The sequence below is a fragment of the Frieseomelitta varia genome, unplaced genomic scaffold (assembly GCF_011392965.1).
Source record: "Frieseomelitta varia isolate USP_RPSP 00005682 unplaced genomic scaffold, Fvar_1.2 scaffold_818, whole genome shotgun sequence".
Taxonomy (NCBI): Eukaryota; Metazoa; Arthropoda; class Insecta; order Hymenoptera; family Apidae; genus Frieseomelitta; species Frieseomelitta varia.
Window position 1 is genome coordinate 1,546 of NW_025110610.1, and position 16,863 is coordinate 18,408.

Sequence of the window (16,863 nt, forward strand, 5' to 3'; positions counted from 1 at the left end):
GTAGAGGAAAGGAAAATAAATTTTCTTTTTAGTTGAACTTGTATGTTTCAAATATTTTAATATCCGAACGTTATAGTAACAGAATGAAATATTTTCTAGTAGCAGATGAACTCTTAATTATTATTAATTAAGTTTGTTTTGATAGTGTAATATATAAATATAATAATATTCAAAAAAATTAAAAAAAATTATAATTATAAAATAAAATGATATTCATAATATTCAAAAAGTTGCATAATTGCACAAGGAAGGTACCTATACATTACATCCAAGCTGATAAATCGAAAAAAATAAAAAAGAGAACTGTAATTACATCGATTTAATAATAAATTGTTGATAAATATAACATGAAATTCTACATTGAAAAGCAAGTCGAAAAGAAAGAATGAAATTTTTTAATTTGAATCTCTGTTCTCGAGAAAACCAAGTTTGAAAACTAAACAAGTATAATCAAATTTAGCTAACTTTGGACTAGTTAAAAACAAATAACTTGGTAATAAATTGAATTTATTAAACTTCATTAAACATTCGTTCTCCAAAGAATTCAATTTTCTACTGTGAGCTAATTTTTAACATAATCAAAGTCTATTTAAAACGAGGTCTTATATGGAAAAATTTTATTCTACATTTGTCATTTCAATAGACTTTCTGTTCGTTTCTAACTATTTTAGGAATAGCTCAATTTAATTATGCTCGATCGATTTCTAAATTTGATTTTTCGAAGTTTTCTTGCGTAGAATCAGAAAGATGATGGATCACTCTATATTTGTTGATAATAGTAATTTTGTTTTAAAAGGTGTCATTGTTTCAAATTTATGGGAAACTATTTAGTTGGATCGATTTAATTATAAATTGTAGATTGGCATGAAATTCTTGGGATTCTTCTGAGTGTTGAAACTTCAAGTGGATGTTCGCGAGGAAGCTAGGAATTGGAAATAGTTTCGAAGAGAAAAGAGTTTCGAGAAGAGGAAGAACCTTCGAGGAACCACGTCTATTTATATAATTTAATCGTACTTTTTATTTATTTATATCTTTCTAAAAAGTATTTTATAAATACTTTGTCCACATGCAATTTAGTTGTACACTAAATATTAAAATTAAATTATTAAATTAAATATTGAATTAATTTATTAATTTTAATCGTATTTATGATTTCAAATTAAATGTTAAATTGATTTAAATCATTTTAATTATTCAAAAAATTATTATTATTATTATGTATTTTATAATTTTATACATTTACCTCGTACATTTGAAATCTTGATGAGAGAAAATTCCGTCAATAAATGCGATTCGTCGTACACTTGAAATTCCTCTTTGAGAAAACAGAAATTCTCCGTCGAATCACGTATGTATAGTAGTACTTGGGTTCGAGCGATTACCATCTTTTCACAAAATTGAAAGAGTTCTTGAGAAGAGGAAACGATGCAGGAGACGATCTTTTAAAGTTTAAAGGACGGCGAGTAATGGTTACGTGAACTTCCACAGGACAAAGTGTACAAAAACTCGTTTCATTATGAAAAGTGTTTCATCCATTAAAAGTCAAAATTGCGTTAACGTGACGTTTCATTTGTCATTCTTTTCAATTAAATCTTTCACTTGAACTCTATAATTTTATTCATAGTTTATAAATAAATATTTACAGTTTTCTATGATTTATAATTTTATGATAAATTTATCAATTTGTGATTTATAATTTTACGATAAATTTATCAATTTGTGATTTATAATTCTACGATAAATTTATCAATTTGTGATTTATAATTTTATGATAAATTTATTTATTTGTGATTTATAATTTTAAGAAAAATTTATTTATTTGTGATTTATCATTTTATGATAAATTTATCAATTTGTGATTTATAATTCTACGATAAATTTATCAATTTGTGATTTATAATTTTACGATAAATTTATTTATTTGTGATTTGTAATTTTATGATAAATTTATTTATTTGTGATTCCTAATTTTACGATAAATTTATTTATTTGTGATTTCTAATTTTACGATAAATTTATTTATTTGTGATTTCTAATTTTACGATAAATTTATTTATTTGTGATTTCTAATTTTACGATAAATTTATTTATTTGTGATTTCTAATTTTACGATAAATTTATTTATTTGTGATTTCTAATTTTACGATAAATTTATTTATTTGTGATTTCTAATTTTACGATAAATTTATTTATTTGTGATTTATAATTGTATAATAAATTTATTTATTTGTGATTTATAATTGTATAATAAATTTATTTATTTGTGATTTATAATTTTACGATAAATTTATTTATTTGTGATTTATAATTTTATGATAAATTATTAGTTTTTAATTGTTTACAACATCCTATAAAGTCACATATATGTACATGTATCCATATTTTGATAATCTTATTTCATATTTAATGCTTTGTTATTATATTTCATGAATATACCATTGACCAAAAATGTTACAATTATTGGTCTTCAGATTTCTAACTGATGTAACTACAAATGATTAATTCTAATAGCTACAATTTAAAAAAATTATAACAGGAAACAATAGTAGTTATAACGAGTTAATAATCCTGATTTTTTAGAGAGTTAAAAAGGAATGATGATTACATTAAAAAATAAGTGAGCGTTAGTAAAGAAATTTTTTAATAATACATTGTTATTTTTTTAAAACGCATATTACTTTTTGATCCCCTAAACGTTTAAAAAATATAATAATAATTTCATAAAAGATCTTTCTTCAAGGAAGAAAATTCGACAATTGAAAAACACACGTACATATCCATCCATTAAAATAGCGATACTTAAACCGGATGAAATCGATTTTGGATACTGTCATCACTTATTGCCTGACATACCGGTTTAACGTATTTAACTCGATATCCGATGTACTATCTTTCTCTATATGCTTTTTAACATCATATCGTGTACGTGAACACTGTTAGAAATTCCTTCCTATTTTTTTTTCTTTTTTTTTCATTCCTCTTATCGCATCGAATCCGGTAGACCGTAGTTAATCGCAGATGCATCGAAATCGAATTCGAGCTATTATCCTAGCGATGCACGAATCAATCGGTCGTCAATCGATTGGATAATTCGACCTAGCTTGCCAACAGCCGGGACAGACATCAGGCCCCGATGTCTGGTGCACTTGAGTGGATTTAAAAGTCGATAAAATTGTTTCTTATCAATGCAACCGGCTGCGAGCAACGAAACGGGCAAAAACTTTTCGGTACAATCGATATTAGCTGGTAAAAGCGTTCGACGGGAGAGTTGAACAGAGAACAAGTATTAATTTTCTAGTTAGGAATGATAAAAAAAAAAAGTTACTCATTTTATATTTTATTTTGAACATTTTACGTTTGATGTATTTGGAATATGGCATACGAACGACTAAGAAGCTAATCAACGTAACTTCGTTTATGTTGATGATTTAATTATGATATTGCAATGATTATCTTGTGATTGCTAAACTTGTTCATCAACTGAAGATTTTGACAATAGAAGGGTATTTGTTTTCGAAAGTGACTGACTGATCTCTGAGCCTTCTATATATCTATATAATATAATAATATATAATATAATAAAAAATAAATAAAAATTAAGAAATTAATAAAATTAACAATTGTATATATAATTGATTAATTATAATAACGTTATATAATATAATATTATATTATTATTACATATTATTGTATTTCATTAATAACGTATTATAATATAATAGTTGCGATTAATATAATATATTATATTAATATATTAATAATAATATATATATTATATAACTGTATTAATGTATATAATTATTTTTATTATTATTATATTAATATGATAATTGCAAAACGTAAGATAATGAACCAAGTGGCGAACTTTTCTATTTAATATTTTCCAACATCTCGTTCGCGTTTGTCGATTTTTCTTCAGCTCGTTAGGGACGAAACAATATTTTACCACAACGTTATAACAATCAATTTCTTTTTTCTATAAAATTGTGGAATCCACAGGCGAAACAATAATATTAAAATATAACAATATTATATATATATATATTATTTATAATACAATATAAATAATAACAATATTAAAAATTGATATTGGATAATGTAGATTAAATTTCACTTGATTAATTAAAATAACACAACTGAATTGATAGAAATTGAAGCTCACGCGCAACTGCCTTACCACCAGTGATTTAATTTCACGATCTATACATTTGCAGATCAAATAAGCGACGTGTGCAAGAAGAACTACATGCGAGATCTCTACAGAAAAATAGACGGGGCTGTTCTGATCTCGCAGCTCGAGAAGGACCTCGACTGCACCATCACCTTTCAAACGCATAGTATCCTCCAACGGTTCATGCTTCGTTTCGACCAACTGCAATTGGACTGCAACGATCATCTTTACATCTACGATGGTGCACACGCGGTCAGCAGTTACAAGGTAAAGTCCCCGGCGTTTCATTTCGTAGCGGTATATTCTATGAGCCACCGGGTAACCGGTTACTCGGACTTTCATAGTCGATCCGTCGTAGCGAAACGTATAACTCCGATCTGCATTCAAATTGGTGTGCCAAAGCTGGATGTAATATCGTCGCTTGGTCGTGAATTTGCATTCGGGGGAGCCGGCATAGTTATTGTTTGTTCGTTTCCAGCGAAATGTTTCCGATTTCCAGGGGGATGGATACTACTTGGGAATGAGTTTGGGAAACATTCGCGGTTCATGTGTAGATTTATTTTGCGTAAATAATAGAAGTAGAAAATGATTTCGTCGCCAGCATTTGAAAAAGAGGGGTTTGTGTTTGACATTGGCCAAAAATTTACTTCGCTTATATATATTTCTGTGATTTCAAAAACATTTGAGTTTATGCATTAACTGAATTGGAGGATATGGGATTTGTAAAATGAATCGAGATTTCGTAAAAGTGTAATAGAATTGATGGAAGTTATCATTAGTATTAGCATTACTACTAGTAAATTATGCATTGAGTTGTGTAAAAAATGTTCTTATTATTCTAATTATAATTATATAACTATGTATTATGTATTGTATTACAGATATATATTATTCATATTAAGACAATTGTAATACAAGCATATTTGTATTACAATTATACGTTAATATATTTATATCATGATTGTATTATATAAAAAAATACTTTACACAATATTTAAAAATTAGTTTAATTTAAATTAACAAATTAAAGAAGACTCATAAAATGTTCAAAACTTTTATTTTATATATTTGAAATTTGACAAATGCATGTAAATTTCTGTGATTTACTGTGTATGTATATATGGTCTAGTACATCCACACCCATTGTATAGAATTCCTCTCATAATTGTCCTAACAATTAATATGTATTAATATGTTACTTTCTGTTATATTACTATCTAGTGCAGATGTAACAGTACCATTTTTTTTTTAAATTTGACAATTAATATGTAAAGTTTCTATTATACTACTATCTAGTGCAGATGTAACAGTACCATTTTTTTTTTTAATTTTGAAAATTAATATGTGAAGTTTCAATTATACTACTATCTAGTGCAGATATAACAGTACCATTTTTTTTAAATTGGACAATTAATATGTGAAATTTCTGTTATACTACTATTTAGTACAGATGTAACAGTACCATTTTTTTTTTTTAAATTTGACAATTAATATGTAAAGTTTCTATTATTCTACTATCTAGTGCAGATGTAACAGTACCATTTTTTTTTTAAATTTGACAATTAATATGTAAAGTTTCTATTATACTGCTATTTAGTGCAGATGTAACAGTACCATTTTTTTTTTAATTTGATAATTAATATGTACCATTTTTTTTTTAAATTTGACAATTAATATGTAAAGTTTCTATTATACTGCTATCTAGTGCAGATGTAACAGTACCATTTTTTTTTAAATTTGACACTTTGAATTCATAGTTCACAAAAAAAAAGAGAACCTATTTAGTCAACCATATTACCTACAAATTAGCAAAACTTTTTTTAAATTTGACAATTAATATGTAAAGTTTCTGTTATACTACTATCTAGTGCAGATGTAACAGTACCATTTTTTTTTTTTAAATTTGCCACTTTGAATTCATAATTCACAAAAAAGAAAGAGAACCTATTTAGTCAACCATATTACCTACAAATTAGCAAAGTAGTCCTCAAATTAGCAAATTGATAAGACTTAATGAGACAATATTGTTAACAATGTGAGAAAATTCACAAAAGGAAAGAGAAAGGAGAAAAGAGAAAATACAAAGAGAGACTTGACGTGCATCTTCCTAGCAATTGCACCCAACTTGGGAAGCAACGTTGAAAAGGTTCATTCGCGTAAATAGCGCTTCTCTAATCAGCGTACGATCACCAGCCGCTAATAATGACTAATGCGGAGTCCGAGGATGAAACGTGACTTTTTCTCTCCGATTAACGTTTCGAAAGCGTAATTACCTTCATCGATCAAAAGATGAAGCGGTAATTTGCAGCGGGGTACGACGTTATTTTTCCGTGATTACCGTCAGGGACAATGGCGTCCTGCCAATGGGCGCCGAGTTCTCAGATGTGAGGGCCATTTTAATACATCCTCGTCCCATTATAAATTCTGAGCATGGCCAGAGCCGCGGAGGCGCTGGAAACTTGCACCATTAATCAAGATTCCGTCTCTTGCCGGAAGAGAGGTACGCTTCGTTTGCCTGTTTCTTTGTTCGGAATTTATTTTTCTTGATCGGCAGAGGTTTCAATCTGAAATTATTCAGATTTCAATGAAATTCGCACTTTTGCAGATTTATTGGGGCTTCCGTTCAGATGTAGATCAGTTTCACCAGCTGCGAGGTGGAATTGACTCGTGTCTTGGATTCTTCTGCATTTCATTTTACATATTTCACTCGTCATTTGGATTTTGTGTTCTGGATTCCTTGCAGTTTCATTTCACTTGTTTCTCACGTACTTGTTGGATTTTGTTTTGAATCTTTTTTTTTTTTTTAATTTATGATTAGCGACGGCTAGGTACTGTTTCCTTCTTTCCAAGACGATTATATCTTGTGGTAGATGATAATTCTGGACATTTTCTATGTGTTTCTGCGACGTCAGGACTGCCGGTGAAGTTATTTTGTATTTTTGCCTTTTATTTCACTTTCTCGCTTTGGATTATTTGAATCGGGTCATGAAGTTTTCTTATACTTCATTTCACACCTTTCATTCATTACTTTCATTATATTTTGGAGTTTTTTTGTCTTATTAATTTCACTTATTGTTCTGATTATATTTTGGATTTTTCGCAGTTTTATTTTACTTATTTTACTTGTTATTCGAATTGTATCTTGGATTTCATTTTACCGGTTTATTTTTGAAAATTGTAACAGTGTACGAAATGTCTTATGCATTTTATTTGAGTTATTTTATGTATTTTGGATCTTCTGAATATTCAGATTTAGAAAACGTTTGAAAAATGTTTGAATGTTTGAATGTTCTGATATCTATAGATCAGCGTTATGAATATTTTAAGTATTTTAATTATGTTAAACGCATTATATGTAAATTCTCAAACCATCTATTTAATTTTCAAATACCATGATACTTTTAAAGTTCCTGTTCGAATGTCATTTGCTTCTAATTGCTAAGAAAATCTTCCAAATCTTCTAAATTTTAAAAATATGTAAAGTTAATTGCTCAAGTCTTTATAACTCTATAATAAATTATAAACGAAATTAACCTTAATATTAATGTTGAAAAAATACTCGAAAACATTACGTAATGCTCTTTCAGTTTGATACACATAAAAGAGATCATAATAATTTTAATGTTTTCTTGGTCGTCAGTATTTTAATTTTGTTCAATTTCGTTTATACAATTTATTGCGTAGAGAATAATAAAAATAAAATAATTTTGTATATTTGTAAATTGAATGATATACTTTAATATAATATTACGATTCAGAAAGTTTCATAATCGCATTTCAAATAAGTACATAGAGGATACTTATAAGAATCATAGTATCTGAATATCAAATCGTGTATTAGATTTATACGTTTATTAATCAGTTCAATAATTAGTATACTTTGTCTACACTTGAAATTATATACTTCAAATACTTCAGTGTTGTTGTGTACAGAAAATTTGGCAACAGAAAGATTTAAGTAAATATAATAATAAGTAACAAAATATTTAAAAGACATTTTCTTAAGCCAAAGCAGCAAAATAAATAAAATGAAATAAAGCAGCATTTGAAGTTTTATTTATTACTCATTGTTACAATATTTAGTAATTAGCTACAAATTAATACACAAAAAGAAAGAGGATTAATACACAATTATCGTATTGGATTCTTTTTGCGTTTTGCCTTTCATTGTTGTAACTCCTTTCAAGACTTGTAACCAGTTAATTGTAGCTTTCACTGTTTAATTAATTTTTCTGCAGTTCTAGTTTCTCTTATTATTTTTTTATGTGAAAGTGAATGTCATACTGCGTAACAGTTATTTCTCAACGAGCATTGTACGTATTATGCATAATTACGTTTACTATTTTCTGTTTTTTAATAGTACTAGGTGGCAGACTTATGAAACTGTTAATTATCTCTACACTCTATAATTACATAAAGTATGCTTTGACCATCCTCTTATAGATTTCTGCTATAACTAACAGAATCGGTTATTCGATCTATGATTCCTCTTATGAAGAGTCAAATCGTGTGTGGCACCAAATCTCATAGTTTTCTTTTGATCTATATTCAATTCGCGCGAAGAGTTTTGTCGAGATTAAAAAATGTCTCGATTGACGTTTAAATGTTAATATTGCGACTACAAACTTTTATGTAACTTCATATTTTTGAGACTATATAAGAATTATTATATTATAATTATAATATATTAATATTATTATTATTATTATAGTATATTAATAGAATTATAATATTATTATAATTAGTGTAATTTAAAAAAATGGGATTTTGATGGAAAATTGCTTCATGTATTGAATATTATAAAAAACGCTTTTATTCTGTGTATTTTTTTTATATTATATGCATTTTCTGAAATTTTGCACTTCAAAATTTTCCATGAATGCATAAAAATTCGCACTCTAGTAATAACTAAGTGAACGAAGTCACAACTTCAGTTTTTATTCTTTCTTTCGAATTGTAAGAGCAAACTTACATTTCTTATTATCGGCTGGATGTGATTAGATATTTTGCTTAGATATTGGTGTAGCATTTTGAGCTTTTTAGTTCAATTTCAAATATTCCACTTCTTCAAATACTTTAAATATTTTCTTTTATGTACAGGAACTTTGATTATACTACAAATATATGTATATTTCATAATTTTTAATGTTTCTTATGGTTTTAAAAAAAATGAAAATATCCTAGACATTTTAGATATGTGTCGTACACTTATGGTGAAAATTGGATACAATTTTCCAGTTGTCTCTATGAGAATGTAACAGAGATACTGTTCGACTTTCGAACATTTTTTAAACTAATTTAAATAATTTGAAATATGGAAAATAGAATAGATAAAAAATTAATTTATCTATTAAATTTCATAAAAAGCAGTGTACTTTGAATATTTAATATAATGTTAAATACAATATTTAATATATTTCATATAATATGTACATCTCTCATATTGTATGCATTATATATATTTTCCTCAAAACTTATTATAAATTCATAAAAATCCAGAGTTTATTCAAGGCATTGTACTGAATTTTATAATATAAATATCATTTATTATGAATAATATCCTGACTGTAATTGAAAACAAGTGAAAAACATATTACGTATTTCGAATTATGTTAATTCTGTGATTAACAAAATGATATTAACCCTTACTGTGAGTGAATTTTTCTTAAACAGATGATAATTGATTGTCAATAATAATGTATATAAATTCTAAAATGGTAATAAATTTTTTATTCGAGATTCAATTTTTAGAAGTTTGAAAATACTATGTGAATGTTTTCAGATTCTTTTCAATGACGTTTACGCGAAAAATGTGTCGGACACAAAAAACTTTCGTTTACAGTTTGCGGTAGCAAAGTAAAAGTTAATTACGTTAAAAAACTGGTTCTCGCTTCTGGTAAAACACACACAGAGACAGAAGTACATATTTTTATTGTCGAAAACTGTTATTGTTAAAAATTCAAGTGCCTTAAAAATCGTTGAAAAATTTTTTTCATGAACAGATATATCATAATTTTAAAGATTAAAGTCTTTCCTTTATTATCAACCTCTTCAAACTTGTACAATTTTTATTCGCCATTTTATTGAACCGAGAGAAAATAAGTTTTAAGATCAGTGTAAAAAGGAGACTATTATTTTTATGATCACGGTACATCTCATCCTGAAAAAATTTTTTTAATGATTTCAAATTCAATTTGAATTTTTATAATTTTCCAGGACAAACGTATCCTTGGTTTTCCATCTGTTAGGTGATGTAAAGACATCTTAGACAAAAACCAACGCAAAAATTAAATTTAAATCAAAGAAGAGACTGTTTGCCCTTTAAAATGAGACTAACTGAATTATTCTATAATTTTTTTTTTTTTTTTTTTTTGTGAAATTCGAACAATTCGAAACATAGACATTACAATGAAGTTACAGTTAGACAAACACAGACATTATTTTTTATTGGGTGTGTGAGTATTTTCCTCCATCTCTGTATATATTAAATATACTACTGTTCCACGTAACCTGAATATTTCAGATGCTCTAAATACTTTAGTCATGTTTCAGTCACTAATGTCTTAAATGTTATATGTGTCCTAAATATTTTAGGAATTTGAGGTAACCTAGATGTCTGATAATTCAGATATCCCAGCAACATTAATATTTAAAAAATACTAGATTTCTGACGTGTCAGAAAGTAATTGATTCCATAATTATTCACTTGATTATATCTATATGGCACTTGTAAATCAGTTGCAGTAAAAATATTGGATCTTGAAAATGTAATAAAAATCTGTGTATTTTAGTAAACTTGATCCGAGGTAACCTAGATTTTAGTCTGGATATTCAACGATATTTGAGGAATATTGAATATCAATTGAAAAAGTAATGGAAAAGTTTCTTAACTGTTCATGTGGTTATATCTATTATAAATCACAAATCGAATGTATTTTAATAAATTTAATCTAAACTAACTTTGTAATGTCAGATAATTTAAATTTTATTTAATATTTTAAAAATATTGCATGTCTCTGTCATTTGAAAAATAGTAGGTTTCTTAACTATTAGTATGATTGCATTTATACGACAATTATAAATTAATCGAAGCACAAAAAATTGTGTGTTAAAGAGGTATTAAAGATCGGGCGTTAAAATCATTTTCCTAGGAAATCTGTTTCGTGATTTCTCGATCAGTTTTCTCGATGAATCATCGTCTTGGTATCGAGCGTAGTTTCTCAAGTACAGGATGTCCACAAAGTCTCTTTACAATTTGAAAAATTTATTACAAGGGCAAATTAAAATACAGACAAGTGGAAATTATTACAAAATGAGACGTATATATTAAAGTTTTCTCTGCCTCAATTAATACATCTCTATATGGGAACCATTAGTTGCACGAAGCACATCAAAACGATAGTCGATTTCTTACACGATCGATGTTTTCCTCAAATGTTCGTCCACTCCTCCCTTTATCGAATCTGTCTCCATAAATTTCTTGTGCCATGCACGAATTAATAGACGTGACGGTGGATCTCTTCCATACCTAGTTCTGAAGTTTCGCTGAGTCTGCAGATCCGATTTGGTTTCAATAAACCATGATACACACTGTGCCTTCTCTTGAGGAGTAGCCATTTAAGAGGTTCATTTAACAGTATCTTATTCATCAACAGGATACCTGAAATGCAGTGTGATAAAAACCTTGATAATCACCGAGTACATAGAACAAGTCTGATGAATATATCTCGTCAATTGCCTCTGTAATAAATTTTTGAAATTGTAAAAAGACTTTATGAACACTCTGTACATTGTCGTTGGTTTTATCAAACGCAGATTCGAAATACAAAGGAAGAAATGCGATAATGAGTTTTCTGCTTGAAAAACAGAAGATTTCGGGTCAATGAAAAATGAGTGCAACCACCTCAAGCGCTATTTTTTTTTTTTTTTTTTTCGTGGATTTCGAATGGGGGATATTTTGTGAGTTGGTCACGCGATGTCGCAATTTCCTATGGATTAAAAATTGTGATGCTAGGAACGGTTATGACTGTACTTTTGGACTGACCTAAATACTTAATAGCCGGCTCTGTGTTTACTGTTATTTATTTATTTATTTATTTTTCCTGCGCGTTTTGTTATTCGATGCGAAACAAAGGCTGCTGTTACGTGCTATCCGACAAACTCCAGAGAAACAATACAGATTTCATTCATTACTTCACGTACTCGTACATGTCAGAATATCGGTTTCTTTTTAATTACACGCTGTATTAAAAGAAACAAAACGTATTTGCACGTCGTTATATTCATCATAGTACGTACCCACACAAGCACATTGCATTGCAATTACAATTAATTAATACGTGTTGCGTAATTAATGAAGTTTACGTATCAAATGTTTAATTTCACAATCGAAATTACCTAGAATTTAGTGACTGATGTTTGATAAATTGACAAATTTCAAATAACGTACGATACTATTGTACTGTCTACTATTAATTGAAAGGTTGAGAAAAGAACAAAAATTATTTATGTTTCGTAATTTTTCATTTTCTGGCAGTGACAAGTGGGATTGTACAATCATCAAAATCACAATGATTTAATAATACGATAATAATAGTTAATTGTAATTATTTGCGTTAACTTGTCGCTCTGATTAAAAACAAAGTATATCCAGCCTGTAGCGGAATAAAATATCCTAACTGTTCTATACGGAATGAGCTTAACAAATGAACTTAACAAATCATTTCATTGATCATTTCTTTCAGATGGAAATTTGAACTGAACCAGGATTCAGAATCTAACACTTGATTTTCTCAATTTCTCTTACCATTTAATTATTCAAATTAAATTAACAGTACTAATTAACGATTGGTAAAATAATAATTAACAATAAAATTAGGTTCGTCGTTTTCTGTTATTACGATCAATTAAATTTTAAAGTAAAATTCGGCAAAATTCTTTGAAGACACGTTTACGTCAACGAAATATAACACAATTGTAATACAACATTTACCAGTTTCTATTACAACTTGTTATCGCTTGGAGAAAATTAATAGCTAGCACGAGATTACGTGCAAGCTTGTTTGTTAAACGTCGTAGAGACACGCTTGAATATTCGCGCATGGTTTTACTCACCGACGATGTCCATAAACTGTGCTTATTTAGTTTCTTAGCTAACGAGGCAGCGGGCCGTAACATAATTTGTCAAGCAATGAAAATTCGCTGCGATCTCGTCTCTGACAGTTAAAAAGTAAACGATATAATAAACTTCTGTCCTGAAATATCTTCCCACCTTGTATAGTTTCGCTGTTTCCGTTTCTTCGTCAAATCACGCGTCTCTCCTTTTTGCATAACGCACGTTAATTTATTTCATTTTTTTCACTATTTTTATATCAATTAATATTTATTTAATTAAACCATCATCATTATTATTTTTATACATATATATAATTTTAATTATTACAATTAGAGGAATAATAATTTTATTTTCATATTTTATTTGTTAAATGTAAATTTAAATTATATTATTTAATAATTTACATTTTTATTATATTTCTTATATTATTTTTTTAAAAATATAAATTAACGATAAAATCTAAATTTATATAAAATTTAAATGTGTATAAATAAATTTAAATTAATAGTAAAAAGATTTTAAAATTACTAATAATGCAACGATAGCCGCACAACTAGAAAAAGTTTAGCATTATTTTGTCAATGAAATTTGTGAACGACGAAATTCGAGATTTACGCGTTTTTATTTATAATGACACAGCTTGAAAATATTGCACAACGTCACGTGAATGAAATAATTTGAATTATGAGAGTTCTAATAATTCGCGTAATTCGCATAATGCAAATGAAGCTGACCTTTCAGCCTTTGATCTTATTTCAGACGAGTATGCACAATTAGTATTGTTGATACTACAGATCATCTAATCATGGCTTTTAAAATATAACGAGAACAGGAGCTTTTATATGATGAAAATTTCCAATGATAAGATTTCATTTTAAGTTTAGGAATTCCTGTGAGGTATAATTAAAACAACTTTTGTGTGTGTTTAAGAGAAGTTACAAGCGAGTCGTACGTCGTTATGAGAAAGTTCCGAACTTTGTAACCCATTTTCCGGCTAAGCAATTTCAATCTTCTGATTGAATTAATTTAGTATTGTAGATAAAATCAGATAAATCGAGTGCACAATTTTCTTTCTTCGCAAATTTAAAAAAAAATCTTTCGTGGCGAGTAAAAGCTGAAGATTTAACACATTTTCTTTCAATATTTCATTGCATTCGATTCATCGTTTTCAGTTATTAATTAGGTATTATTATTAGGTATTTACTAATTACTTATTATGTATTTTATTATTACTATATTATATTATATTTTATTTTATTATATTAGATTATATTTATTAGGTAATAACGATAGAATTTGCATTCTGTGAAATTGATAAGAAAACATGATTTCAAATTGTCATTATATTGGTAAGGAATGATAAAAATTTATTTGAAAATGAATTTTTCAATTGGAGTTTGCCCGAATAATAAATTCAACAACTCGAGAAAAAAATTGAGAAACATTCTTCGAACGTTCACCAACTAGACTAGTTAGTCTAATAAACGACGCGAATACAAATATGAATTTGATCGAAAATGGGGGATGAACGTTCATTCGTTCGGTCGAAACGCGCCATAAGTTAGGCAACTGCAAACATTCGATATATGCACGAACTATGTATGTATGTGCATATATACGAAAGAAGTATGTATGCATAATGCATGCAGAACGAAACAGGGAGAAGGCCAGAGAGCAAATGCAATTTTACATAATGGTGATTTAACTTTAATCTTTCTTATAGTCTGCGTAATGGTGCGTTAAGCGCGACTTTTATTACTTATCGCTTTATCCACATACTTTTCTACTTTTTCTTTAGATAGGTCGTCTCTCTTCCATCTTGAGTTTCTCAACGAGATCTAATTTTTTGCTGTTCCAGAATTTCAAAAAAATGTAAAAAAATTTCAGATTACTTGGCGATGTGTTTTTACTATTTCTACAAATCTTTATAATATATTTATACTATACTATTCTATAAATAGTATAAATATGTATTATAGTATATTTATACTATACTATTCTATAAATATGTATTATAGTATATTTATACTATACTATTCTATAAATAGGGTTCTCTAAATTTTTATACTATACTATTCTATAAATAGTGTTCTCTAAATTTTTATACTATACTATTCTATAAATAGTGTTCTATAAATATTTATACTATACTATTTTATAAATTTTTAAAATATATTTACACTATACTATTCTGCAAATCTTTATAATATATTATAGCATACTATTTTATAAATAGTATAAATATGTATTATAACGTATTTATACTATACTATTCTATAAATCTTTATAATATATTTATACTATACTATTCTATAAATAGTATAAATATGTATTATAGTGTATTTATATACTATTTTATAAATTTTTATAATATATTTATACCATTCTATAAATTGTATAAATATGTATTATAGTGTATTTATACTATACTATTCTATAAATCTTTATAATATATTTATACTATACTATTCTGTAAATCTTTATAATATATTTATACTATACTATTCTATAAATCTTTATAATATATTTATACTATACTATTCTATAAATATATATTTATAGTATATTTATATTACTATTACTATTCTATAAATTTTTATAATATATTTATACCATTCTATAAATTGTATAAATATGTATTATAGTGTATTTATACTATATTATTCTGTAAATCTTTATAATATATTTATACTATACTATTCTATAAATAGTATTTTATAAATAGTATAAATATGTATTATAGTATATTTATACTATATTATTCTATAAACCTTTATAATATATTTATACTATACTATTCTATAAATTTTTATAAATTTTATATTTTTATTATAGTATAATATGTTTATACTATAATATTATTTATACTATATTTCTTTAAATCGTTGAAAAGTTTGTCACGTAAAATTCAAAAGTAACATTTTGCTCGAGGCGTGAAGAACACTGGTCAATTCCTCGCACATCATGCTTGTACGAGTTCGAACACTGATTGAGATTTCGCGCCTCAGGGAGAAGATTTCGTGCAAAACGTTCGGAACGAAGGGGTTATCAAGAAAATCTGACCGATTGGATTTTCATGGCGTGCTTTTATTTCGAAAAAACAAAACTAACAACCGCCGTGACATAATGGAATTTAGATCAATAATAGTCCATTGTACAACACCGCTTAACCCATTCGAATCCAAGCAGTAATTTATCAATATTAAAATCAATTTTATTAAATTTTGTAAAATTTATTTTATTCAATTTTATTAAATTCAATCGTTTTGCACTTTATAAAATTGTAAGATTATGAAACATAATGATGAAGAAATATTATTAATCAAATTGGAATTTCATTTTATAACCGCGGTATAAAAAAATAAACAGTTGCTTGAAGAAAATTGCAATGTTGACGCAATCAAGAATAATCGAATTTTTGATCATGTTTTGCACAGTGAAGTAATTTTGAAAAAAATAGAGTTCTTCTTTAAAAAAAAGATTGATATTTTAATATTCTATGTAATTGCAGATGAAAATTTTCATGTCTTTTTTTTTTTTTTTTTTTGAACAAATATCCAAGTCTTTTAAAGACACT

The 16,863-nt window shown here is 27.0% G+C and overlaps 1 protein-coding gene across 1 annotated transcript in view; it reads left to right on the plus strand.

The window, feature by feature from the left end:
* Nucleotides 1-4,207: 4,207 nt before the first annotated feature.
* Nucleotides 4,208-16,863, plus strand: part of LOC122536284 — a gene marked incomplete at both ends in the record, with an annotated part of 143,282 nt that continues 130,626 nt past the window's right edge. The window contains one exon of the mRNA XM_043668525.1: nucleotides 4,208-4,438. Coding sequence (XP_043524460.1) covers nucleotides 4,208-4,438 — 231 coding nt within the window. The remainder of the gene's footprint in view (nucleotides 4,439-16,863) is intronic.